The sequence below is a fragment of the Marmota marmota genome, unplaced genomic scaffold (assembly GCF_001458135.2).
Source record: "Marmota marmota marmota unplaced genomic scaffold, marMar, whole genome shotgun sequence".
Classification (NCBI taxonomy): Eukaryota; Metazoa; Chordata; class Mammalia; order Rodentia; family Sciuridae; genus Marmota; species Marmota marmota.
Genome location: NW_026000229.1, coordinates 17,246,826 through 17,272,023, shown reverse-complemented (window position 1 = coordinate 17,272,023; position 25,198 = coordinate 17,246,826). Strand labels below are relative to the sequence as shown.

At 45.9% G+C, this 25,198-nt stretch overlaps 1 protein-coding gene across 9 annotated transcripts in view; it reads right to left on the bottom strand.

The window, feature by feature from the left end:
- The window catches only part of Dapk2 (death associated protein kinase 2), a 151,540-nt gene that overhangs the window by 46,128 nt on the left and 80,214 nt on the right, over nucleotides 1-25,198 (bottom strand). For 5 of the 9 annotated variants that reach the window (XM_048793395.1, XM_015480562.2, XM_015480563.2 and 2 more), the window contains 6 exons: nucleotides 14,793-14,922; nucleotides 9,642-9,690; nucleotides 8,835-8,861; nucleotides 6,127-6,279; nucleotides 5,075-5,120; nucleotides 2,574-3,922 (listed from right to left, as the gene is read on the bottom strand). In XM_048793395.1, the coding sequence (XP_048649352.1) occupies nucleotides 3,314-3,922; nucleotides 5,075-5,120; nucleotides 6,127-6,279; nucleotides 8,835-8,861; nucleotides 9,642-9,690; nucleotides 14,793-14,922 (1,014 nt within the window). In that variant the 3' untranslated portion in view covers nucleotides 2,574-3,313. Of the gene's footprint in view, nucleotides 1-2,573; nucleotides 3,923-5,074; nucleotides 5,121-6,126; nucleotides 6,280-8,834; nucleotides 8,862-9,641; nucleotides 9,691-14,792; nucleotides 14,923-25,198 lie in introns of those variants that run through there. The other 4 variants (XM_048793399.1, XM_048793396.1, XM_015480565.2 and 1 more) reach the window with 1 other exon arrangement.

Genomic DNA, 25,198 nt, shown 5'->3' with positions numbered 1-25,198 from the left:
CTTTTTACCAGTCTCTCTAATTCAAATCATTGCCACCATATTATTCTTTTTTTTAATTCCCATTTATTTGACGTTCACCAGAAGTCTGCCCTGTGTTGCTCAACTGGCAGTCATCCTGGCCTCAGGAAGCCTGGCATTGAAGGTCAATGCCTGTTAACGTGGCCAAAGAGACCTTTAATATTTGCAGAATCTATGCCAAACAAGTATACAACATCCTGTGACAGGGCAGAGAAGTCTTTGGAGAGATTGTAGAGGTCATTTTGTACCAATTCTCTCGGTTAGAGAAATAGGGTTTTTGTCATCTTTCCTTGATTCCAAGATGCATGTTTTTGGATCTCAGAAATGAGGAGGCATCTCCCAGTCAACAATGTCATATCATTGCTGTGGCCCTGGAGTAGAGGCAGATGCTCCCAGAGAGGATTGCATTGGCTGGTCATGTGGGGCCACCCAGCCTCAGACTGTTGGCCATGACATTCCATACTTGAAGTTCTTCAATATCACACAGCTTGTGGCAAAGAGGAACCCTGCATGAGGACTAGCAGCCTGGGCCTCCCATTCTCAGGAGGATTTTCCATCCTCACATATTGTCCAGAATGAGTTGTATTTTTTTTTTTTTTTTGCTCTCTCTTCCTTCATAGCAGCCCTAGATCTCATTTACCCTATCATTATTTTATCACAACTTTATGTGTCTAATGTCTCCCATTAGGCTTCCCATGTTGGGCATTTTTATTTTTTAATGGTACATAAAACAATGATAATATCTTATAATCATGGTTTCTTAGCCAGGCACATTAGTGTATACCTATAATCCCAGTGGCTCAGGAGGCTGAGCAGGAGGATCACAAGTTCAAAGCCTGCCTCAGCAGTGAAGCCCTGAGTAATTCATCAAGACCCTGTCTCTAAATAAAATATAAAAAAGGGCTGGAGATGTGGCTCAGTGGTTAAGCACCCCTGGGTTCAACCCCTGGTACAAAATAATAATAATAATTATAAAAATTATAATTATTATTTCTTATATTTGATGAAAAATTCTGTTTCAAGTATTATATGTGATATTTGAAATAATTCAGCTTGCTAAAAGAAAAGAAGATAGGATTTTGAAGAAATGATTTCCTGACATCAAAATATGTGTTGTCCTAACTCACTTCCTATCTGAGTGTTTCCCCTCTAACACCAGCCCAGGAATTGTCAGTGGCTTCCCATGACTCCAGGGACAAAGGCAGAGCTTTTTTTATTTTGAGACAGGATCTTGCTGATTTGCTTAGGGCCTCACGAAATTGTTGAGGCTGGTGTTTTGAACTTGTGATTCTCCTGTCTCGGCCTCACAAATTGCTGGGACTACAGGCATGTGCCACCGTGCCTAGCAAGGCAGAGTTCTTTAATGTGGCCAAGGACCTCTTGGTCCTGCCTCCTCCCCAGCCATGTAGACATTCCTGTTCTCCCCTCTAGCTTTCTTACTGTCCTGGCACTTCCAGTCTTCCATGCCCTACTCATTACAGAGCCCTGACATGATGGCCCTGTTGGAAACACTTCTCTCCCTCGTTTGCTTAGCTGGTCTCAGTTCCAGCATCCCTGCTTTTGGGACAGACACCTCCTCTGACCAGATCAAAGGCCCCACCATAGGTTCTTGCATTGAGGAATGCTTCCCTTTCTTAGCATGTGTCCCAGCCACGGTTCTACGTTTTAATGATTCTTGGTTAATGTTGGAATCCTTCAGAGGACAGAGAACTCCACGAGGCAAGAGACAGGCCTGTTTTTTACTCAACCGTGTATCACCAGTCAAGCCATGTGTCTGGAAGTGCCTGAAAGTTATTTTTTGAATGGACAGATGAATCCGGATATCATCTGCCTCCACCTGCAGACAGTAAACTTCTAGAGACTGGGGCATTTTTTGAAGAAGCAGAAAGAGCCACAGATTGCCATCAGAAGGCCCCTATTTTGTCATTAATGAAGTGACCTGGAGAAAATCACATCCTCTGTTTCCTCATCTCTAAACCGGGGATAATATCCAATCCAAATGACAGGGATGTTTTGTGAAGCCATGAAGGCACTTTGAAACTCTTTAATTGGTCTGCTCCCCAACCCAAAACTTCAAGCAGTGCCGCGTCCATCTCCCTGCACTGACTGTATGATTTTATGATTACACTGACTGCCTCCTCCTTTGGGGAAAAGGGGATGAGATCATATAATTCTCAAGAGGATTCACATACTCCTCAAGGAGTCACTGAGCTTTGTGCTTCCCAGTCTTCCTGTCCATCCTCTTCAAAAATTCTGATGGAGTCTAGTAGATTGTCAAGGCCCAATGGCTTAGTACATAGGAAAGGAAGCTCTTGGTTGAGCCCCTTTTGGTTCTCATTATCAATGCACAGTTGGGGCACTTAGCCATAAGTTGGGGGAAAGAGTGGAGAAGGGGGAGATGCTCCTCTTCCCTCCTGCTCTGTAGGTTGATCTTCAGACCTGGACAGGGCTGGGTAGGAACAGTGACTACACCGTCTGGGACATGGCTCCTGGGACAATCATGTACAAGTGTATGCATTCCACCCACACCTGGAAAAATACATGAAGTTGCTTGCTTGGCCTCTGGGATCTGAACTTTAATATTAAGGTGGATATTTACAACTAAGCCTCACTACTTCCTCCCATATGCTTCATCTTGGAGATGGTCACCTGGGTTCCTGTTTCATTGGCATCAACTGGCTATGAATGATCCTACACCATCCTCCCTCTCAGTTTCCTCATCAATTACATGGAAATCATATCATCTCCTACTTTCCCATCTCAAAAAGTTCTTTAAGGATCAAGTGAGGTCACAGACATAAGGGCTCCTGCCGCAGAGCCTCAAAAGTCAGTTCAAACAAAAGGTAGTATTATTTTCTCTGTGCATTTTAAATTCTTGCTTCTGTAGCAGGAAAGCATTATTCTGACTTAGTTATCCTTAGTTAACTCAAATATCACTCAAGATCTGCAATCATAAGGCATGTAGGTGGGAAGAGAGAGGTGAACAAACCCATCACCACAAATCCATTCTCAAGCATCTCCCCAAGGAGTGCTGTACTCCCTGTGGAAAAGGGTATGGTGAGGGGAATTTGTTCTCTAATTGTTTTAACAGCTTGGCTGCTCTGCCATCGCTCTCTGAGAAATCCAGGTTGGTGAGAGGAGGTGTGGAATTAATAATTAACCAGCACCTCGGCAACTGTCAATTCTCTGGAGAGGGGTGGAAAGCTGCCCTACAGATATACTCCCTACAGGATGATTCTAGCTGGAAGCGGAGGCAGGGGAATGGGAAAGTGCTTTATTGACTGGATTCTAGTGCTCAGAGCTTCAGGCTGGCGAGGACTTCCTGTGTGTGTGGTCTGCTGAGCAGCTCCGATAGGGATTCACTGGCATCCTGGTGGAACATGGCTCCCAGGCCATCTGTGTCCCCACTCTCTAACTGGAAGCTGCCCATCATTTCCTGTATCCACTGTAGGTCGGCTGAGAGCTCCTGCCTCAGAGCCTCAAACTGTGTCTGCAGATGGTCCAGTTTCCTGGCCACACCTCCAATGCTAGCCCCTGTGGCCTGGATGTCTTCTCGCAGGAGCTTCTTCAAGGACTCCAACTTGCGGAACTCATACCTGAGCTGGGACAGATTGTGCCGGGCACTCTCGTTCTCTTCTCGGTACCAAGTCTCCTTCTCATTGTAGATGGAGACCAGGGTTTCCACATCATCCTGGAGAGTGTCACGGGCCCCCACTAAGGCACGATATCCCTGGTCCACCCCAGCCATATCTTCTACCACATGGGCGAAACGCTCAAAGTTGACATAAGTGTTGTTGGGGGGCATGCTTGAGTGGCATTTGAGGGTATACTCTCTCAGACGCTTGGTCTTCAGCTCAATGGGTTGTGTCTTCCGCTGCTCAGGAGCTCTGACTTCTCCCTTCGACTGGCAGTTGTTCAGACAGAAGAACCACAATGTTAACATAATGCATGCTCCAAAGGGCAATCCAAGCTGCAGGTGGAAGGCACACACGGTGGTCTCTTTGGCATTCACTGCATGCGTCAGGACACAGGGAGAGCCCGGGTGGAGTGAGCAACCCCTCAGTCCATAAGAAAGGTCAAAGGGTATGGGAATGCTCCCTGCATGCTCCCTTCAGGGCGGAGGGGTCCACAGCCATTAGAGGGTTTCCACACGCACAGCATTTAAAGGGGCTCAGGCAGAAAAGCGGGCTACGGTCAGGATTCTGCAGACATCCACTCCAGGGCTGGAGCAGGCAAGGCCATGGCTGGCAGAGGGAGGCAGAGGGAGGCAGAGGGTGTCTCTCTTTTGGGGTTCTTTGCATATTGGCAAAACTGAGCATGCTCAGCAAGAGGACCCTTGATCTTCCCCATCCTTCAACAAGCAGATGAACCTGATCCCCCTGATCACTCCAACCCTCTCTACTCCCCATCATCTATAGGCCTCTACCCTTCTTGTCTGCACGCTCAGATCATTCCTGTAAGCCTTCTTTTTTAACAATGAAGGTGAATAAGAAGTCTTGGAAGTTCACAGCTAGTCAGTCAACAGAGTACTGGTCTATGAGTCCCTCTTTCCCCAAAAGCTTTTCACTATACCAGACTGCGAGACCCTCTGAAAAACCAGCAGTTGGAGCTTGGTTACAAGGCAAGTTAGGGAGAGATTGACCTTTCCCCCTGGCCCTTCCCAAAGGGAACAGAACTCCCCTAACAGGATGGCAGTCTCTCTTCCTACCAGGTTTCTGTCTCAGAGGCTAATTCCTGAGGTCTCATGGTGCCTGTGGAAAGCAGCTAACTGATGTAAAGCATATCCTTTGAGCCCCAAATGTCAGAGAAGAAGGTTACAAAGTCAGGGTTTCATTCTATAAGCTGTTTGAACCCATGAAATACAAACTTCATTTAGCATAACCCTATTTGAAAATGGTCAGGCCCCTTGGGGCCCATGACAAGCTGTCTTCTGTGCCCAAGGATTGGTGTTTCCAGCAAAAGGCTCTCCACAGGCCTTCTGCATCTGGCTGCCACAGCCAGCCCTGGTGACAGAGCAAAGACCCCTGCTCACTGGAACTCACCACCGTGCCCTTACCGTGATCCAGGGATGCCTGAGAGCCTCTTGGATGGTGAGCCGTTTCCTGAAATGAGGATTAGGAAACAGTGATGATCCTTTAGGGCAGAATCTGGGAGCAGCAGTCTCCATTCTCACACTCTTTTGGCATTCTTTGGCCATGCCATCATAATGGAAGACGCAGAGATTGATGGGAACTGCCTGCATGCCCCATGCTCCCAGGAAAGAGGTTTGGGCAGAACCCAAACAGAGAGACCTTTCTACCTGAACCCTTACCTTCAGTTCCAAAGTTAAAAGGCCTAACACCACCCTCTAGGGGAGTCATTAAATGCACTACTGAGTTTCCAGAATCCTCCAAAAGCCAGCTCTCCATTGCTAAACCTTTGGTCTTTGTTTGCCTCCCAGGTCCCTCCTTTGTCCTTCGCTGTTCTGTTCCCAGGTAGGGGGGCCCTCCCTAGTACTGACCGTAGTACCTAGTACCACTCTGGCCCTCTTTGAAGTCTGTGGGACCAAAAGGACATAATTTTCTAGCATCAGTGGCCCTTTTCCCCTGCTCCATCCAGGCCCTCCCCTGGGTACCAGCACCCTACATTCCCTGCCCATGTCCTCCTTTGACCCCACAGGTATGGGGCTCATTCTGGGCTCTGAGGCAGGAGTAGGATTAGTGTGTCTCCTCTCTTTCCACTGTACTGACCTCTCTGGGCCTGCCTCCTCCACTCCCACCTGAACTGGCTTGAAAACCCTGCTACTTTATTTCTCTAATTGAGTGCCTTTGGGACAGACTATACGAGGTAATGAGTCTTAAAAAACAAAGACTGATTTACACATACACATACACACACATTTTCACATATACACACAGTTATTGGCATTTCAGTAGAAGAAAGCAGAAAGACTTGAGCAAACAAGGTGAATGTCAAGTCTTGGCCAGTCATGTTTCTTAGCACCTGCTCAGATTAGACCACAATGGTGCAGGTGACGCTGTGGCAAAGCAAAGACAGACTGACATCTTTGACTGTGGTAAAAGGAGAGGATTAGTACCTGAGAAACCAGTGCCTTTCTTTTTTTCTTACCGGGTCTCTTTAACCAGAAGCTTCCGAATGAAGTCCTTGGCCAATTCGCTAGTCTGGCTGAAGAATTCCTCATCGAAGTCATAACTCACTGCTGTGATATTTGCCAGTGTTTCCTGCTTTGTGTCTCCCAGAAAAGGGGATGCTCCACTGAGGCTGCATACAACAGAGAAGGAACCACATGACTGCGGGTTTGGAGATGGAAATGGACTCGGGAAACTTGACCCATGCTATAGCACAAGGCTGGGAGGCTCCTGGCAACACAGCCTGCCCTCTCTGGGCTGCCAACCCACAGCTTTTTCAATGCAGTCCAATTCAACACATTTTATGGAACTCCTAGTAAGTACTTTACAGAGGACAAACTGTGTCTTAGTGGACACAAAAGTTGAGAGGAGAAAAAAGAAAAAACAGACATAGCTCTTCATAAACCCCAGCAGAACAAAGCAGAAAATTATTGAAAGCCAGATAAAAGACTGTGGGAGCACCAAAAAAAAGGGGGGGCCCCAGTGCAATTCCATGGGAGAGTTGACAATTGCACTGTCATGTCTTGAAGAATTGAAAGCAGTCGGAGGAGGAGATGAAAAGCTCTTTCAGGCCAAGGGAACAACTTGAGCAAATCCTAAGAGGCATGGAGACTGGGGTCTGTGGGGTCCCCACAGGGTTGTTCAAGGCTGCATCAGACAAACAGTGACTTCTGAAGCTACCATCTCTTGACATGCATTTCAGTTGCTCATGGGACACGTCGGCCCAGATGTGCCATTTTCCCAGGACTCACTGTGCCAAACCCCCCTCCATGTGCTCCTTGCTTTGATCAATGACATCGCTTCACAAATGTGAAGTGATGCTTGTTAGAAACACAGCAGTCACCTTGGTCTCTTTTAAGTCCCTCCTTACTTGATTGGCGAAAAGTCTTATTGTTTCTGTTTACTAAACAAACCTTGAATATTTACCCCTCTCCCCCTGCTTCTTTCTTTGCATGGAAGTAGCAAGGTATACTAGAAAACTTTGGATATTTTATTTTTACACCATGATAAAGTGACATTTATTCCAAATATGCCAGGGATGTTTAAGACTCAAAATGCAATTAAGTAATCCATTAAAACAATAAACTAAAAAAAAAAACAGGGATCATTTCAAATTATGCAAAAATACTATACAAAATCCAGTAAATCCAGTGTTACCAGTGTTATTCATGATAAAAAATAATTATCAGAAAATAGTAATAGAGGAATACTCAATTGATAAGAATGATAAAGAATTTATCAATTGAAAAATCCTCAATTGACAAAGAATATTACATTATGTATGTAACATATTTATATAATTATAAATAGATCGATGATTTCCCCATACAATTGGAAGTAAGGCAGGAATGTTCCCTTTCATTACTGGTATTCAATCTAGTACTACAGATATTAGACAATAAAACAATGAGACAAGAAAAGAATAGAAAATATGCATAGATTTAGGAGCAAGAAATAACTTTTTGTATTTTGGGCTATTTCAATGCTGGGTTTGAATTTCAGCTGTGCTAAGCATTAGCTGTGTGAACCATGGTAAGTTCTTTAACTTCTCTGAGCTTCAGTTTCCTGATTTGTAAAATGAAGAAAATGGCAGTCTCTATCTCACATAATTGACATGAAGAAGTGACCTTGGTCACTGTGGGTGAGAGGTAGCTGTATGGTGTGCTTCCCTCAGACAGAGAGCCCCAGGCAAGAAAGGAAGGCTCTCCTTCACGTCCATGTCCTGTTGCCTGGCACAATGCCCATGATGGTGCCAGCCAATGATAAAGCTGTGTTGAATTCAAGTGAGCCAACCGTGTGCCCTGCAGATGCTGGAATTCCTTAATTGTTCAGTATGAGAACTGGAGTTTTGGAGAAACTCAGATTTCAAGAGACGACGTTTGAATATCCTGGCTGTCATCCAGTATTACAGATCAACGCAAAGTGATACTCAGCCTCTCTTTCCATCAAAGCCCTCTCTATCAAATTCAAGTGGGTTTTAAAAAATTTACTGATGCAGAGGTCCTACCCCTAGCAATTTTAATTTATATAGATCTGGGGTGAGCCTGGGCCATGGTAGGTATTGAAAACTTGACAGTGCAGCCAGGGTTGAGACCCTCTGCTGCAGCTCGGGGGAATCCACTGTTATTGTGCAGAGCTCTCAGTCTAAGGGCTGCTGTGAGTCAGAAAGCTGGTTTATGGGGGTGTAGAGAGAATGATCCCTCAGTCCTGGAGCATTGGTACCACCCTGTTCCCTCTGGCTATGGGCTGACTCTCACTGCAGTGGGCCATAAAAATAGCATTTTCCAGGTATGCTGTGAGGGGAAGATGATTGGGTAGCACTGATGGACTGAATACCTAAGCACCTGCCAAGCATGCACCAGAGCAGGGACTAGGGAATTGGCACATGTTGGCTTATTTAACCACTACATTCCCATGGCAGGGGAGGCCTGGCACTCCACACAGGAATGCAGACATGGCCTGTGCAGGAGGGAGGGCTGCTCCCCGGGCTTCCTGCTCAAACTCAATGCCAGGGTTAAATGTATGAAACACCTCAGAGCACTCAGTCTCAGGTCTGCTCTGTGGACTTAACATATCTGGCTCTTGGTAGATGGATACTCAGTACATCTTTCTACCTGCCCCTCTCTCATTCCTCTTAGGACCCCACAGTCTATGCTGGGTTGGAGCCCCAGAATCAGGGATACTCACAGGATGTAGGTGATAACACCGATGCTCCTGCAAAACAGAAAACAGTCAAGTAAGGACCTCCTGCCTCCAACTCAGACCAGCAAGGGACTCCCCATGTGGTCCCAGGAGAAGAGGTCACTTGCCTCCTCCAGGCATCCCGAAACCCCTCTCCATCCCACTCTTCAGCAGCAGCCTGGGATGCATTTAGAGTGATTGAGCTCAGCACACGGAGATCAAAGGCCCAAGTTCAAGATCTGATCTCTGCACTTGCAGGTTCTGTGATTTGGGCACATCTCTCACCACCTCTGAGACCCTTTTTTCTTATATTAGGAAGATAATGAGAACTATCTCACAGGACTGCAGGCAGGATTTTAAAAGGCCAAGTGCTCAGCCTACTGTCCAGCAGCATTCAAATGAAAGAGTCCTGCATGTGCAGAGGACTGACAGCAGCAGCACCCCTAGGCCAACACAGTGCCCAGGATGAGGGAGGCACTTGTTATACACTTGGTGGACTGCCCAAATGAGCCACTGTTACTGTTATCCTGACCATGGCCGTGGCAGTCCAGGGCTAAGCTACACTCCGGCCCTGCCCCTCCCCTTGCTTCTCTGCAGCTGACCAAGCCATGACCTGGCCATGCACTAACTGGCATCAGGACCTGGCTTTGCTGCTTCCAGCAGCAGCAGAACACCTGGAGCAGCCTGAGGCTCTAAGAGGTGAATGTGGAGAAGAGAGTTCTCACAGTCAAGGGAATGACACCCAAAGCAGGTTCTGAGGACTTCTGCCCTTGGAAGGATCCCTAGGCCACCTGAGTGACCTGTACAACTTACCACATGTCAGCCTCGAGCCCCAGGGGCTCATAGTTCACGATTTCTGGAGCTGAAAGAAGTCAAGAGGAGAAATAAATGAGAGGAGATAGTTGTAGGGAATTCTAGGGAATCTGCTGCCAAATGTCTTCATCCTAACTCTTAGGAAAATCTGAGCAGCAGATGGAAATAATCTGTATCTAAGAATTTTAGGAAAAAAGTATGGCCCAAATATTTGTGTCCCCCCAAAGGTCACATGTTGAAATCTAATCCCTGGTGCAAGTATATAAAAGAGGTGGGGCCCCTGGGAGGTGAGGAGGTCATGGAAGCAGGACCCCCATGAATGGAACTAGTGCCCTTTCAAAGAAACCTGAGGGAGCTTGTTCAGTCCTTCTGCTATGAGGGGACACAGCAAGACACTAAGTCTGCTGGCACCTTGATCTTAGACTTCCCGGACTCCAGGACTATGATTGCTAAATTTCTGTTGTTTATAAATTACCAAGTCTAAGCCATTTCTTAATAGCATCTCAGACAGACTATGTCACAAGGTACCTGTTATTCTGGTAGAAACCTTCTATAGGCAGGCCTTAATAGTGAAGGAGAGGGAAAGCATGTAAAGAAAGCCTGAAAAGGAGAAGGAACAAGGGGAGAGGAAGGAGAAATGGAGCCCTGCTATAGAACTCTCTAGTGGACACCAGTCAGTGCTGGAAGGAAATGGGGAAGAAAAGAAGGCAGAGAGGACTCCACCTTTCCCTGAGTCTGGGCAAAAAGAAAGGACATCCCACTGAGGGCATCCTTGTGGTCACTAAGATGAGATGCTGAGCCTGAGGTGCCTGAGGGGCAGCCAGGGAAGATGTCCAGGGGGCAGATGGCTATGGAGGAGGAGGTCTGGGCCATCACATCTGGAGTCATTGAAGTACATGAAGAAACAAGAGCTGAGCCAATGTTGTGGTGACAGTGTAGAGTAGGAGAGAAGACTGCCAGGAGAGGAGTGGACCACAGGCAGCCTGGAGATGGAGCAGATAAGCACTGGAGAGTGAGTGCTGAGCTCCAAGTTCACAGCACCCAGTGTCTCCAGAAGGTAGGAAGAGGAGATAGAGCATTGATGATTCTTTAAAAGGTTGGCAATGAGTGGAGGCAAAAGAGAAGGCAGTACCTTGAGGAGGAGGAAGGACAGAGGCAGAGTGGAAAAAGCTAAATCTATCTAGAAAATATCTTAAAGCATCCCATCTACAGGGTTATGTCTGCCCTCCCACTCTCCTACTGCCCCTGTTTTGAGATAATCACTATCCTGGCTTTGCTTATTTTTAGCTTTATAAAAATGGTGTCATGCTGCATGTGATCTGTTGTCATTTGATTGCCTTTTACATGCTTCTACTACTCATTGCACATTCATCCACCTCTTCCATTCTCACTACTGTGCAATAAACCATTGTGTAACTATGTATCACTTTTCAGTCATTCTCCTCTTAGAGACCATTTGGATGGTTTCCATTACTTTCATTATTGGAACAATATTGCTGAAAACGTTTTTTGTTCCCGGCTCTGTTGGGGTAAGTATGTGAAAAACTTTCTTAGGACCATGGTCTTCACCATGGGATCCACAAAGAATCTGCAGACAGGTCCAAGAAGATAGGTGCAGAAATTGGAAGTATGCATTTAGAGACTCTTACAGCAATTTGACATTGCTTTGACATCCAAACTATGATCATTTTTGAGTAGCTGATTTTTATGGTCTCTTCCTAAAGTAAAGTCCAGGACAGACAGTGACACATGACTATATATGGAATTTCTTAAAGTTCTCTGATTTTTTCAAAAATTTGCTTGATCATTTTTGACACCTCGTGTTCCTTACTCATTCTTGTGGTTCCATCTTTTATTTCTGTATACATTCCACTTATTTCATAGTCATCATCTGGTAATTTCAGTTATCTTTTGTCCTTGAACATCTATACCTTGCTAGCCTTTGACTGCATTGTTGACATGTACATTTGCCTTCAAGGGAGGTCAGAAGAAAAGAAAATTCCTGTTGAATTTTCTTGCTGCTTGAATCTCAGCTCTTAAGTTCAATTCATTGGGGGTGGGTCATGCTGAAGGGCTTACAACTCTCTTATTTCCTATAAATTGTATTCAAAAGAAAATGTCTTCCATGGATCCAGTCATGTACTTAGAGAGCCTTTTTAACACCTGATTCCCCCAAACTACTGGCAGTTGTTCCTGATTTTGTAGACTTTTTATTCCTGGGTCTTAGGTTGAAATTTCAAATGGGTGGTGGGTGCAAGGCAAAGTGTTTATAACCTGTTTCTCAGGAGTCTTGAGAAAATAAAGTCACCCTATTTCAGGGAAGGGCCTAGAAAAGTCCCCCTATAAATCTATAAGATACAAATAAACCCATCACAAACAAAACCATACTGGTGTAAGAAACAACTGTGTGCATCTCCTCGGACTCTGTATTCAATGACATGCTGGTAGCTTGAAATTGGCTAATGTTATAAGTTAGAGACTCATTTTTGAGATTTGGTTGTTAGACATTTGCATACCACTGGGCAAAAACCTCCAAAGTCTGGCTCCAGCTACCAATAGCCCACTCACACCAACAATCTGGTATGAATAATCAACTCTATGCAGAATGGACTTTGACCTGTCCCTAATTAAAGCACTTATTTTAGTCTTTCCCCCCTGCTATGCTACCACTGAACTGGCTGTGCTCCTTCTCCTCTATTCTGGCTCTCTTTTCCAACTACTTCAGATTTCTCCCCACCCCCAACCATCGTTTTTTGCCCCTCACTGACTCAAGACCATGATCAATCCCATTGACTGTGCCAGAGTGGATATCTTCTCTGAATAGTCTTCCAGAGCTATCTACATTACTTACTTTACAATTAATCACATCCTGGCTTCCATTATGGCCCTGAATTTCTAGTTGAACTATTGACTATTATTGAAAAATTTACATGAACTTAACTAACGAAAATATATGCCCTTCAAGCACATATGTGAATGGTGGGCAGCAACTGTTCTCTTAGACAAAGTTTGAGTCTAGATATCTTGTTCCCCAGGTTCCAATTGGCTCTCCCACCAACCTGTGACCTTGGATATGTCATTCTGAGGGTGGCTGGCTCCTTATCATCACTGTGTCTCCCATACCTTACCTAAAATCTGTTGTACCAGAGGTAAAGAACAACTTTGGTTTCCTTAATGAAAATTCCCCAATCCTCCATTTCCACATTTGTTTAACTAGACCAGATGATCTGAAAAGATCCTTCCAGCACTTTTATTTAGTGGTTTACTGTCTTACATCCACAACTAAATGGAAACTCCTTGAGAGCAGGGTCTTCTCAGAGTGACCCTGGTATAATAGAAAGAGACCAGCTTTGATGCTGACTTATCAGTATTTGAATCTACTGTCACCACCTACTGCTTGTGTTGTCTGAAAGAAGGCACCTGATGGAGAAAATAATTTAATCTGCTTCATGAGGCCACTTGAGGATTAAATAAGACAGAGTCTGCAGAGTGTGAGGCATGGTGCCTGGCATATGGTCAGGGTTCCCTGTCCTGGGGTCTGGGGAGCCAGGGGCGAGTCTCTGCAGCACCATTCCATAGTGGCTGCATAGCTGGTATATGAGGGCTGGAGTCCTTCAGGGTGGAAGGTCTAACATATTCTCTCTTCCTTTTTTTTTTTTTTTTGGTGGTACTGGGGATTGAACCCACAGCCTCTTGCATGCTATGAAAAACCAGCCTCTACCTCAAAGCAAAGCCTGTCCAAGGAAGGGGGCGTGACCTTTGTCCTTGGAAAGACCCACAGAACACTCCTAGGCACTTACCCACCCTGATGAGTTGTTTATCTACAAATACCAGCAGAGATCTGCTGCGCCAGGTGTCCCTGACTCAGCCAGGCTAGGTGGGGATCCATAGCAACCCCCTAGCAGCCACCAATCAGCATTAGACAGGGAAATACCTGGGATGCCAGATGACCCTCCCAGTACTTTATAGTGGTTGACAACATGTTGGGAAACCATGTGGTTCAGCACAAACACCCCTCTTGGCTTAAACCAATCAGTTCAAACGAATCCCCCTCTTGTAGTAACCAATCACCCCTACCCCACCTGTTCCCGCCAGTGAATGTGCTAATCATGTTTTAGAGTTGTTTTATGATTTTCCCCTGGTGTGTGCTGATTTGCTAAGAGATGCTATGATGTATGTGAAGTCCCTGCCTTCCCCAGAGAATGCAGGGACTTCACATACATAAAAATGATGCAAACCCTGGGTTCGGGCCTCTCAGCGTCACCAGTTGCTGTGTGTGCGCGCGGAGGACCGAGCTAGCTCGCAATCAACACCTCTTTGCTGCTTACATTGATCTTAGCCTCTGGTGGTCTTTTGGAGGTCCCAAATTCGAGCATAACAGCTAGGCAAGTGCTCTATCACCGAGCTACACCCGCAGCCTGCCTTCCTTTTTGGTTAGATTGTAGTCAGGAATTTTTAGCTCCCAGGTTTTGAGGAGACCACACCCAAGACCTCTCCAACCCCGGAAGCAGAAAGATAGTCGAAGCAGAAAGATAGATGTAGGTTCTCAACTCCCATTCCTTTCCTCTCTACAGGACTATTTCTTTGTGATTCCCCAACCTTTGGCCCAAGCCCCATGAAAGGGCTTCTGGAGTACAGGAAAGTAGGGCCTGGACCAAGGGAAAGAGATACAGAAGGAAGAGGGCATCCAGGGTCCTGTTGGAGCCAGGTACCGCAAGCATGAATAAAGGTGGGCACAAAAGAGGCAGGTAGGTGGATCTGGGACTTTGAAAACGATTGTCTTTTTCTTTTTTAGGAAATCAAAAGCTACTTCATGGAAGGCAGAGTTTGTGGGAATGCAAGAGAGCAAGGTGATTTTAAATATATGTGATAAACTCATCTAGGAGCAAGAGGTAGAGCCAGTTCTGGGAGGATTCAACTCTGGAAGGTCCTCTCTGGTCACTCCCTGTCCCATTGGGTGCTCAAAGCCTATACCTGGACTCTCACCCAGACCCAAACAAGATATCTGCCCCCACTCCCATTAGGTTTCTAGTGGGTGTCCCACAGCATCCTCTCTTAGCCCAGAGGCCACAGCCTCAGACTCGAGCTTTGTTTCCAGGACTTCTCTATATTTTGATTCTTCTCTGGGAGAGAAACAGGCCTACAACTTACCAACAAATTCTGGTGTCCCAAAAATGTTCTTAAATTCAACTCCATCTTCTATTTCGTGAGCCAGGCCAAAATCAATCAGCTTGATGTGTGGAATGGGAATATTCTTGTCTAATAACATAATGTTTTCTGGCTGGAGAACAAAAGAAAAGAGAGAGAGAGAAAGAGAACAAAAGAAAGAAAAACAAAAAAAAAAAAAAAGAAAAAAGAAGGAAGAAGAGATGGTGATTAAAGCCCTGTTTTTTGTTTTTGCTTTGGGGTTTGGGGTGGAGTTTGTTGTTCTTTTTTAGGAGACTAAAATAGCACAACTCTTGTTTTTGTGTCCTCAGTCTTCTGTGAGCTCAAAAACAGGCAGAGTGTTGAGGGTAAGGCCTGGGTTTTACCAAACCAGATGCCCATAGCAGACCAGAGAATTCAGCTTTAATTTCCTTCCTCTCTCTGAATGACAGATTCCTTTAATGCAGTGTCTCTGTTGCCCAATCTGTCAGAAAGGGTCAACAAGATGCTCGCAGCATTTCCTATAAACAAAGCCACCTCTGCTGCAAGTGCGATGGGGGCAGGGCAGCATGGCTTGGTGGTGGTTTATATTTGGCTTATTGACCTTGAGCTTCCTGACCACCTCTTTCCCTGGGGCCAGCCAGCTTCCTGTTGACAAGACTCCCCCCTCCCCCCAGACTAACTGTGCAGCCCATACTTCTCCATGTGTTTAACTAATTTTGGGTCTCAGCAGGTCACAGGATAAAATGCACCTGATTTCCAGGGAAAATACCAAGTGCCCCAGACTGTTTCCAGCCCTGCAAATATCTACCAGTCCAGACACAACAGTGCAGGCTGGTGAGCAGCCAGGCAGCCCTGCTGGGGCCCTGAATCACCCCTGGCTCCCAGTGGCGCTAGAACAGGGTCCTAAATTCCACCCTTCTCACTCCCACCCTCGCCCTCAGACTAGGAACCAGTTGGGCAGGTCCCTCAGCTTCATCCTTTTTCTTCTCTTGCCCCACAACTGTCCTAAACTTCACTCAAACTGGAATGTCCTGAAAACATTCATCCATACAAAAATCTGCACACAAATGTTCATAGCAATATATTCCCAATAGCCCCAAAGTGGAAAATGTCCACCAACTAATAAATGGATAAACAAAATGTGATAAACACATACCACATATTGTATTCATGTAGGAATATTATTCAACCATAAAAATTAATTAAGTCAAATAAAAAGGAATAAAGTACTGATCCATACTTTCAAATATTATTCTAGGGCTGGGGCTACAGCTCAGTGGCAGCGCCCTTGCCTAGCATGTGTTAGGTGCTGGGTTCTATCCTTAACACCAAATAAAAATGAAATAGATAAAATAAAGGCATGCTGTCCATCTACAATTTCAATTTTTTTAAAAAAAAATTATTCTAAGTGAAAGAAAACAAACACAAAAGGTCACAAATCATAAAATTCTATTTATATGAAAAACAGAATAGGCAAATCCATAGAGAAAAAGTAGATCTGTAGTTGCCTGGGATAAGGGGGAATAAGCGGGTGAGGAGTGAATGTTAATGGGTACATGGTTTCTTTTTGGGTGACGAAAATGTTCTTTAATCGTTCTATGAATGGTTGTGGTATTGATTATTACAACTTTGTAAACTGCCCATTTAGTGAGTGAATTGTATGGCATGTGACTGTTAAGTAAATAAATAAATGTTTAAGAAAATTGAACATCCCCGTTTCTCAAAGTACCATGGGATTTCCCACCTTGCACCTCTGCTCATACCATTCACCCTCCCTGAAGGCCTCTGTTCCATCTCCATTCACTGAATCCTGGCTGAGCTTCAAAGTCTAACTTAACCCTTCACCTTGAAGACCTTCATCACAGCCTGGGGCTCTCATACCCCCCTGAGGCCCCCACAACTCCACAGTGAACCCTCCCCTTCTGGCTTCTCTGCACTTCTTTGGATATGAAAAAAGTTTTTTTCATGACTTTTTGTTATGACATTTGGCAGGTCCCCTGCCAGTGGTCCTTTGCTGACTGCCTGGCTCCCCTAGCAGAGCTGTCCTCAGCTGGAGGGAGGATTCAGGACTGCATTGTCACTGTCCCCTCCCCCAGCTGTACTGATCCCTGACAGTGGCATACTGAGCCTGGCCCTACCTCTTAGCTGAACTCATATTGAATCTGGACTAGAGCCCACCCCTCACTCCCCAGGTGTCCCTATCTCCCTAAAGTCTCTGTGACCTTCTGTCACTGTGGCTGGAAACTTTCACTCAAGGGAGCCTGCTGAGGCCCTCCCCTGCATTTTTTTCCACCATGAAAAATAAATAAATAACACATTTCCTTTTGCATTTTTAAAACTTATTTATTCTTCCCCTCAGGAGATTACTCTCAACTTTATTTTGAAAATATGTCAAAGTCCTTTCCCAAGGCAGAGCAGATTCTTAGTCTATGCAGAAAAGAGAGAAGGGAGCCGGATTCAGTGGCACATGTCTCAGCAGCTCAGGAGGCTGAGGCAAGAGGATCGTGAGTTCAAAGCCAGCCTTAGCAAAAAAGTGAGGGGCTAGGCAACTCAATGAGACCCTGCCTCTACATAAAATACAAAATAGGGCTGGGGATGTGGCTCAGAGGTAGAGTGCCCCTGAGTTCAATCCCCAGAATCAAACAATTTTAAACTCATTAAAAATTAANCAGAGTGCATCCAGGAGCAGAGAGGGGGGGGGGGGGGGGGAACCAAAACCAAAAAAAAGGAAAGGAGAGAAGGGTGAGAGAGATCAGAGGACAGGACCCAGTTAGGTTCCCTGGGCTCAGCCCTACTGTGGTTGCCCAAGGAGCCCAAGTGCCCTGGTGTCCCCTGCAGTGAGCGGCACACTTCCAAGCAGACTGCTCCTCCTCCATTCACCTATATTTCTCAGGCACCTTGTTAGGAACTTGCCCTCCTGGGGAGAGGCCCTGAGACCTCTCTTAGGCTGAGGGGTCAGGACATGGGCCCTATTAACCACCATAGCCCAAGGCCCTCACACTGTACGGGGATGGAAGCCACAGTGGACAAACACCCAGACCTGTTATCCCTGGGCCTGCAGAGCAGCAGGGATAAGGTGGAGGAGAAAAAACTGAGGCGTCTCCAGGGCATTGACACCTATCTCCAGCTCTGCCCTAAGGACCTAACATACAGCAAGTGACTTCTCCCCTGCTTGGAACACTTTTTTCCATCCTGGCCCCTCCCCAAACCTGGCTGATTTCTCTTCATATTTCAGTTAGATAGTTCCTCATCCAGAAGGCCTTTCCTGCTCTCCCCCTGCCCACCATCTCCCCAGTTCCCCCCAAACATCCTGTTCTTCCAAGCATTGTGCTTCTTACACTGCTGAGCTTGTCTGATTACTTATCTGTCTCCTTCCAATGGACTGCAAGCTTCCTAAGGGTTTTGTTCCTATCACCAGAGCTTGAGATAGGGCCCAGCAGCTACCAGGTGCTCAATAAATGCTTCCTGAGTAAGTAAAGGTGCCATTTATTAAGCCCCTGAAATATGCAGGACCTAGCATCAACCAAGTGCATGACATACTTTATACCTCATTCAACTCTCTCAACTGCCTCCTTGGGTGGGTGTTATTGTTCCTCATTTGTAGAAAAAGAAACCAAGATTGCAACACAAAGCTGGTAGATGCAAGATTGCAATGTTTATCTATCAGACCCCAACCTTGTACTTCTACCCAACAAATGATCCCCCTTCCCATTCTCAAGGATCTTATGACTTTATCCTAGAGAGGTGGGCAGGCCATTTGAGCTGAGCAACCCAGTAGGCTTGTGGCTGGAGCAGGTGACAGAGTGCCTTGTCTTCTGATGATACTTCCCTGCAGGTAAGTGGCCCCCAGGCTAAATCCCTGGCCTGGCACTCACAAGACTCGGGAGCTCTTGACCTGGATATTTCAGATGAGAAGACAGAGGTCTTGCAGGAGAGGACCCAAGCTGGGTCTGGATAAGTGAACACTGCCTGGGGATTTCAGCTGGGGAAGCGGCCAGCTGGGGCAGCAGGAATGCTCTGTTGGATGGTCAGGACTGGGGATTTTATCCCTGCCTCATGGCTTACTCATCAGACCATTTAGACATATGTACCTGCACACTCAGACCTGCCCTGACAGGGAACATATAGAGGCCATGAGCTCTTTGCCACCAAATAATGCTCTGCTTCCTTCCCAGGTCACCAAGGGGGTTCCAGGCTGGCCAGGGGACTTGGACCACCATGTCTGTGGTTCCTCCTGCTTTCAGAAAGACTTTCCTTCTTGCTATCCCAACCTCTACTAGTAGCTTGATAATACCCAGGAGGCTGAGCAGGAACTAAAATTTACCACACATTTACCAAAGCATGCTTCATGCCAGAGCTCTATGTGATCCTTGCAACCTCCCTGAATGAAAGGTTCTATTCACATCCCTATTTCAAAGAAGCCCAGGGAGATAAATGACTTGCTCAATGTCCCATAGCTCATGATGGCAGAGCCAGGAGAGCTTCCCTGGCAGTCTATGCCCTATTCTCCCACAACATCACCTAGCCTGGTGAATTATCTTCAGTGGTGTCACTGACTACCAGAGAATGTGCCTGATATCTGAGGCTCACAGTTCTGCACTGGCCCCCTCAGGCTTCCCTTCCAGCCTCATGGTCCACCCCTGGCTATGTACCTACTATCAGGACGACCTCTCAATTCCAGCCTCTGCTCTTCTTGCCTGGAATGCCTTTCCTACTGCTCCTCACACTTCCAGTCAATGCCTTAGGACTCCTGCCTCCTTTTACTTTCTTGTAGTTTCAGGGACGCTTCCCCTGATCATGTGTTCTAATCCCTTCAGAGCCAACACTTGCTGGCAGAGCTAAGCCATAGGACTCTCATCTGTGAGGCTACTTTCCTAGTTGGTGACTTTTTCCTTGGGGAAATTCAATTCGGTTTTAAAGTTCCTGGCATTGCCTATGTTGTCTTGCATGCTGCATGTTATTAATATTGCAGAAATGAATTGAAAGAAGCAGGCTATGTAGCTCCTTCTTTCCTGCCCTGTGGAGGCCTTTCACCACCACTAGGGGCGCCAGAGCACACTCCTCCCCTTGGTGAGGTTACAGGGTTGGTCAGGAAGGCATTGGACTAAGGGAGAGTCTGAAAGGTAGCCCAAGGACAAGCAAAGTAGCACTTCCCCCAGGGTTTGGTCTAAGACTTCCCACTATTCCAACATAGTAGAGTGATGGAAAGAGCCCAGGCCTGGGGTTGGAAACTGCAGTTCCAGCTCCATCACTCAAGGCTGTGGGAATTTAGACTAGATGCTTCCTTTCTCTGAGCCTCAGCCCCCAGTTCTAGGTTAGACACTGGGTGCCATCCAAAGCCCTTTCAAGGTCTAAGCTAAGCAATTTCAAGGTGGCACAAACTACTAAGTGAGTTGGGCAAAATTCCACTGCTCTGGGACCAAGGCAGGACATGAAAAGGCTCAGTCTCCTGGCCCCAGATCAGGACGGAAGAAAAGGCTGCGCAGTCCCAGACAGCTGGGCCCAAGCCAGCCCAACCCCTGGGTAGAAGGATATCCATACTCCTTTACTCCTATCATTCTCCTGAGGCTTGGTTTACTTTAACTAGATACTTCACCCACACACCTGACATCATCTCCAAAGTATGGCTAGAGGAAGGGCTCACACTCCTGTAGGTACTGCTATTGCCTGACTCTGGGATTGTGGAGCTGCCTCCAGGAAGCAGGACTGCCTTCCGTGTGTCCAAACAAACCCACCAAGCTCTGCTTGCTAGGCAGGCATCTTGGGAGAGACCAACATGTCCCTTCGTGTCCTGCTGGATCTGGCCAAAGCTTCCTACTGTAGTGCCAACTAGATGCTGGTCCTCCAGGGGGAACCTGTGCCCCAAGGCCCTATCATGGCATGCCCAGGAGCCCATGCAGAATGAAGGCACCCTCAGGAGGCTATGTAGTAAAGTGCAAAACAGAAGGATTTGGAGTCAGGCAGGCCTGGATTCGAATCTCAGCTCTGCCACTTACAATGTGAAATCTGGGCAAACTCATTGGATCTCTTAGAGCCTTGGTTTCCCATTTGTAAAATGGGGACAACATCTTACAAGTCATGGAGTTGTTCTGACGATTCAGAAAGATGGTCCACATAAGGAGCAGTACCCAGAGAGATAGCAGAGAACAGGGCTACAGGTGTTCATTCTTTTCTGGGATGCAGCACTAATAGTCACACCAGGGAGCTCAGACTGAGTACTGATTGAATCACCTGCACTCAGTTAAAGACTGTTCCCTTTCACAGACCTTCCCTGCTTCCTTCCTCCTACCCCATTTTACCCCCCAGGCTCACAATATTGGGGATTCAAGGGATCTCACAGATCATTTAGCCCCTTCATGTTATAGAGAAGACCAGAGAGGTCAAGAGCAAGGAGCAGAGCCCAAGTCTGCTGAACCCCAGTCCAGTGCCCTCTCCAGGTGCCTGCGTAGCCTGCCTGCTGCTGGATGAGGCTGCTCAACTCAGCAGAGCTGAGACCCAGCCATGTCTGTGCTATGGGGACAAGGAAACTGCCTGAGAACCTTCCCTTGACAATGCAAGTCCAGCCCAGATTATTCAGGCAGCACTGGGCAACCTGAGAAAGTGAGGTTGCTTGCTGCCAGGCCTCTGTGGCAGGTTTCCAAGCTGCTGTGGCTCCTTCGCCTTCAGGCACACTGGAGTGAGACCACAGGCAGCCCCTTCCCCCGAGCCTCCAGTGTAGCCTATGCCAACATTCACTTCCATTCAAGGACCTCCTGACCCTCTCCCAGCTCTGGACAGCCTTCTGCTGCATTCCCTTATCTCCGCATTCACCACCACCCCTGCAGATCACTCTGCTGGAGTGACCTTCCTGACAAGCTCCTTTTCTTCCTCACCACCCAGCTCTGGCACCCACACTGAAATGTCTGCTGTGACCTACTCCCCCACAACACCCACAGCTAGTTGTTCCCACCCAGAGGCCCTCTGGTCGAGAGCCTCACTTCCATCCCTAGCACCTAAGAGTGGCTGGCATTGTGGTAGGTGCTCAGTTATTGTTTACTAGACAAATGAATGAACAGGTCAGCACAATCACATAGGTACCTCTCACACATCCTGCTTTTGTAGAATCAATATAGGTAACCGCAAAGAGCACAGGGCTTGGAATCTGGATTCAAATCCAAAATTACCAGCATCCTCAGGCCGGACAAGTTGTGTAACCTCTCTCAGATTTAGGTTTCTCACCTATAAATTAGGAATAATAATGAAACCCACCTCTAAAGGGTTTCTAGGAGAATCAAACAAGACACATCAAGAGGCCTGTATCTGTTATCATTATTCCTGTGACTATTCCCTTGATTATGTCTCCTTCTAAAAATTAAACCTTTTATTATCATCTGCTATTCGCCCTGCGTGGCCCTGACAAAATCCTGTCTCCCCGAGTAGCATCACTGAACCCACAGCCCAGCCCCTTCCCCTCCAGGCTCCACTCTTGTGCTGGCCTCTCTACCCGCAGCACCACTGTGCCTCCCCGGCTGAATCACACACTTACTGAGGGCAAATGCACTTCCTATGCTCCTCAAAGCACCCAGCCAGTGGTTCACTTTATAGTTTACACTCAACACGTTTGACCCTCACTCTGTGAGGCAAGGACTTGTCATCACTCTGGTTTTACAGATGAAGAAACTGATGAATGAGAGGTTAAGTGTTTGCCCAACAGGCCTTAGCTAGTAGGCAATGGGGTTGACCCAAATCCTGTGTACTTTCCACTTTCCCAATGTGTGTGTGTGTGTGTGTGTGTGTGTTGCTAGCAATTGAACCCAGGGGCACCATACCAATGATCTACATTCTCAGCCCTTTTAATTTATTTTTTATTTTTTTATATTATTATTATTAGTTGTTCAAAACATTACATAGCTTTTGACATATCATATTTCATACATTTGATTCAAGTCCTTTTTATTTTTTTGACAGGGTCTCACTAAGTCACCGAAGTTGGCCTCAAACTTGCAATCTTCTTGCCTCAGCCTCCTGAGTTGCTAGGATTACAGGTGTTCACTGCTATGCCCAGCTCCACTCTCCCAGATGGCCCCCGCCTTCCTCTAGTGGATGCAAGAGTTCCCTTGGGATCACCCCTGCCTGCTGGGAAACTGGATATTCCAAGCTCGGTCTGGTCCTCATCACTTTGTTGCTCCAGCTCCATATTTTTTCCCAGAAAACCCACAGCTGTGGCTTAAGAAAGGGCCTGAACTTGGATGCACTTGGATTTGTCAAACCATAGCCTCTGGCCACTCCTCTACTGCAGAAGGCCACTGTCTAGCTCTGACCTCCTGCTGCCCTGAGGGGTAAAGCAGGAAAGAAAACCACTACCTTTCTGTTTCTATGCTCTGGTGGGGAGGTAGGGAAATAAGAATTTGCTTCAAGGTCATTCTAGGACCACTTCCAGTGCTGAGCCAGTCAGTCCACAGGCTTTGCAGTCTGTATCATAGGACAACTAGCATTTGCTGTGGGCTCTCCCGGCATGTCCCTTCATCAACTCTGTGAAGCCATCAGGTCAGGTTAGGCTGGTCAGTGCCCCCATCTAGCCAGCAAGGAATCTAGGTCTGAATACTGGCATTCTGAGCCCCTAGCTGTGCTTTGAGGGCCTCAACTGTCCAAACGATGCTTACCTCTTGTCATTCCCTGGGGATCATATTAAAAATTTGATGCCAAATAAATCAAACTCACCAGGAGTGGGGCTTAGAGTCAGTATTGTAAAGCAAGCTCTACAAGAAAGTCAAGTCACTTGATGCCCAGCATTTGGGAACTCTATCATCAGACAGACTTGGGTTTGAGTTCCATTTCTGCCCTGTGTTAGCTCTGTGACTTTGGCAAGCCACTCAGTTCTCTGAGCCTTGAACCCCTCATCTGCCAAATGGAAAGATTAATATAGTAAAGGGTTCTGAGGAGGCACTATGAAGCCCTAGGAATCATCTAACAACCTCCCCTTTCCCTGACACAATCACAGAGTCTTCTTGTTAAGGTTGTTTTACGGATAAAATGAGTAAATACATGCAAGGTACCTAGAAAAGAGCCTGCATAGCATGCTTGTAATCCCAGCTACTTGGGAGGACTAGGCAGGAGGATTGCAAGTTCAAGGCCAGCTTCAGCAATTTAGCAAGACCCTGTCTCAAAATAAAAAATAAAAAAACCTGGGGATGTCATTTAGTGGTAGAGCACCAGTATCATCAAAATTATAGGTAATAATAATAACAATAAATGCCCGTGTATAGTTCGGGTTTTTTGTGGGCTTTTTTTTTCCCCCCATACTGGGGATTGAACTCAGGGCCTCATGTATACTAGGCAAGCGCACCACTACTGAGCTACATAGTAAATAAGTGCTCCATAAATGTTATCTGTCATTATTATTCCATTACTCCTGCCACAACAACACTGAGTCTAGAATGGAACTATCCTGCTTAAAAAAATGCTTTTGCCTACGGAGTATGGGAGCCTACTGGTTCATGAAAGCAGGTTGTTAAGTTTGCAGGAATTTTGTGATCCAGTTGCTGAAAGAGCAATTAAAAATTAAATCATATGAATTAAAACTTATGTTAAGAATTATAAATATTGAAACTTGTAACTTCCTTTTTAGAAAAAATATACTCTGTTTTAGTATTTTCTACTCTCTCTAGGTTCTTCATGCCTGCTGTGTCTGTATGCCCATTGGCCTGTACTCCATGATGGGTTGCTGCTGCATACCACTTCCCAATCCAGTGACATCATGTGGGCACCCTGAAATCAGCTAGTGGGTAGACTTACACCACAGAAATTGAAAAACACTACAAATCCAGACCCAACTTATTTTCTCTTTGATTTTAGACTTTAAAAAATTATGAAGATCACTTAATAACAAATTCAACTTAAAAGGGTGCCTTGTCTGCAGCCATTATTGTGTGAATAGCACAAAAAAGGAAGCATTCTTCCAATATTCAAAAACCACTGTCCCATCCAGCAAAGAAGTCACTTATGTCTTTAGCAAATAAGTTACAACATGTTTATTTCATTTTCACCTTACTTGATGGAAATAAAAATTTTAGCCAATATTCTTGTCAGAACAATATTCTTGTTAGCTGCAACCATAGGTTGGAACTGATACAAGAGTTTGACAAGAACCAAGGAAAGTGTTCTATGAGAATCATTCTGCTCTGTGGAATTTACAATGAAGAATGTTATATGTGTATTTAATTATTTGTAAATAGTGTGTAACAAATCTTTTTTTTTTAATCTGTGAAACATAGTAAACTTATGTGTGCACATACATTTTCCCCCAGGGATCTTGCTGTTATCAGAAAACTACTGCACAGAACCTCATTAAAGTAGATTACTATCTGAGTTCATATATATATATATATATATATATATATATATATATATATATGTATATATATATACAG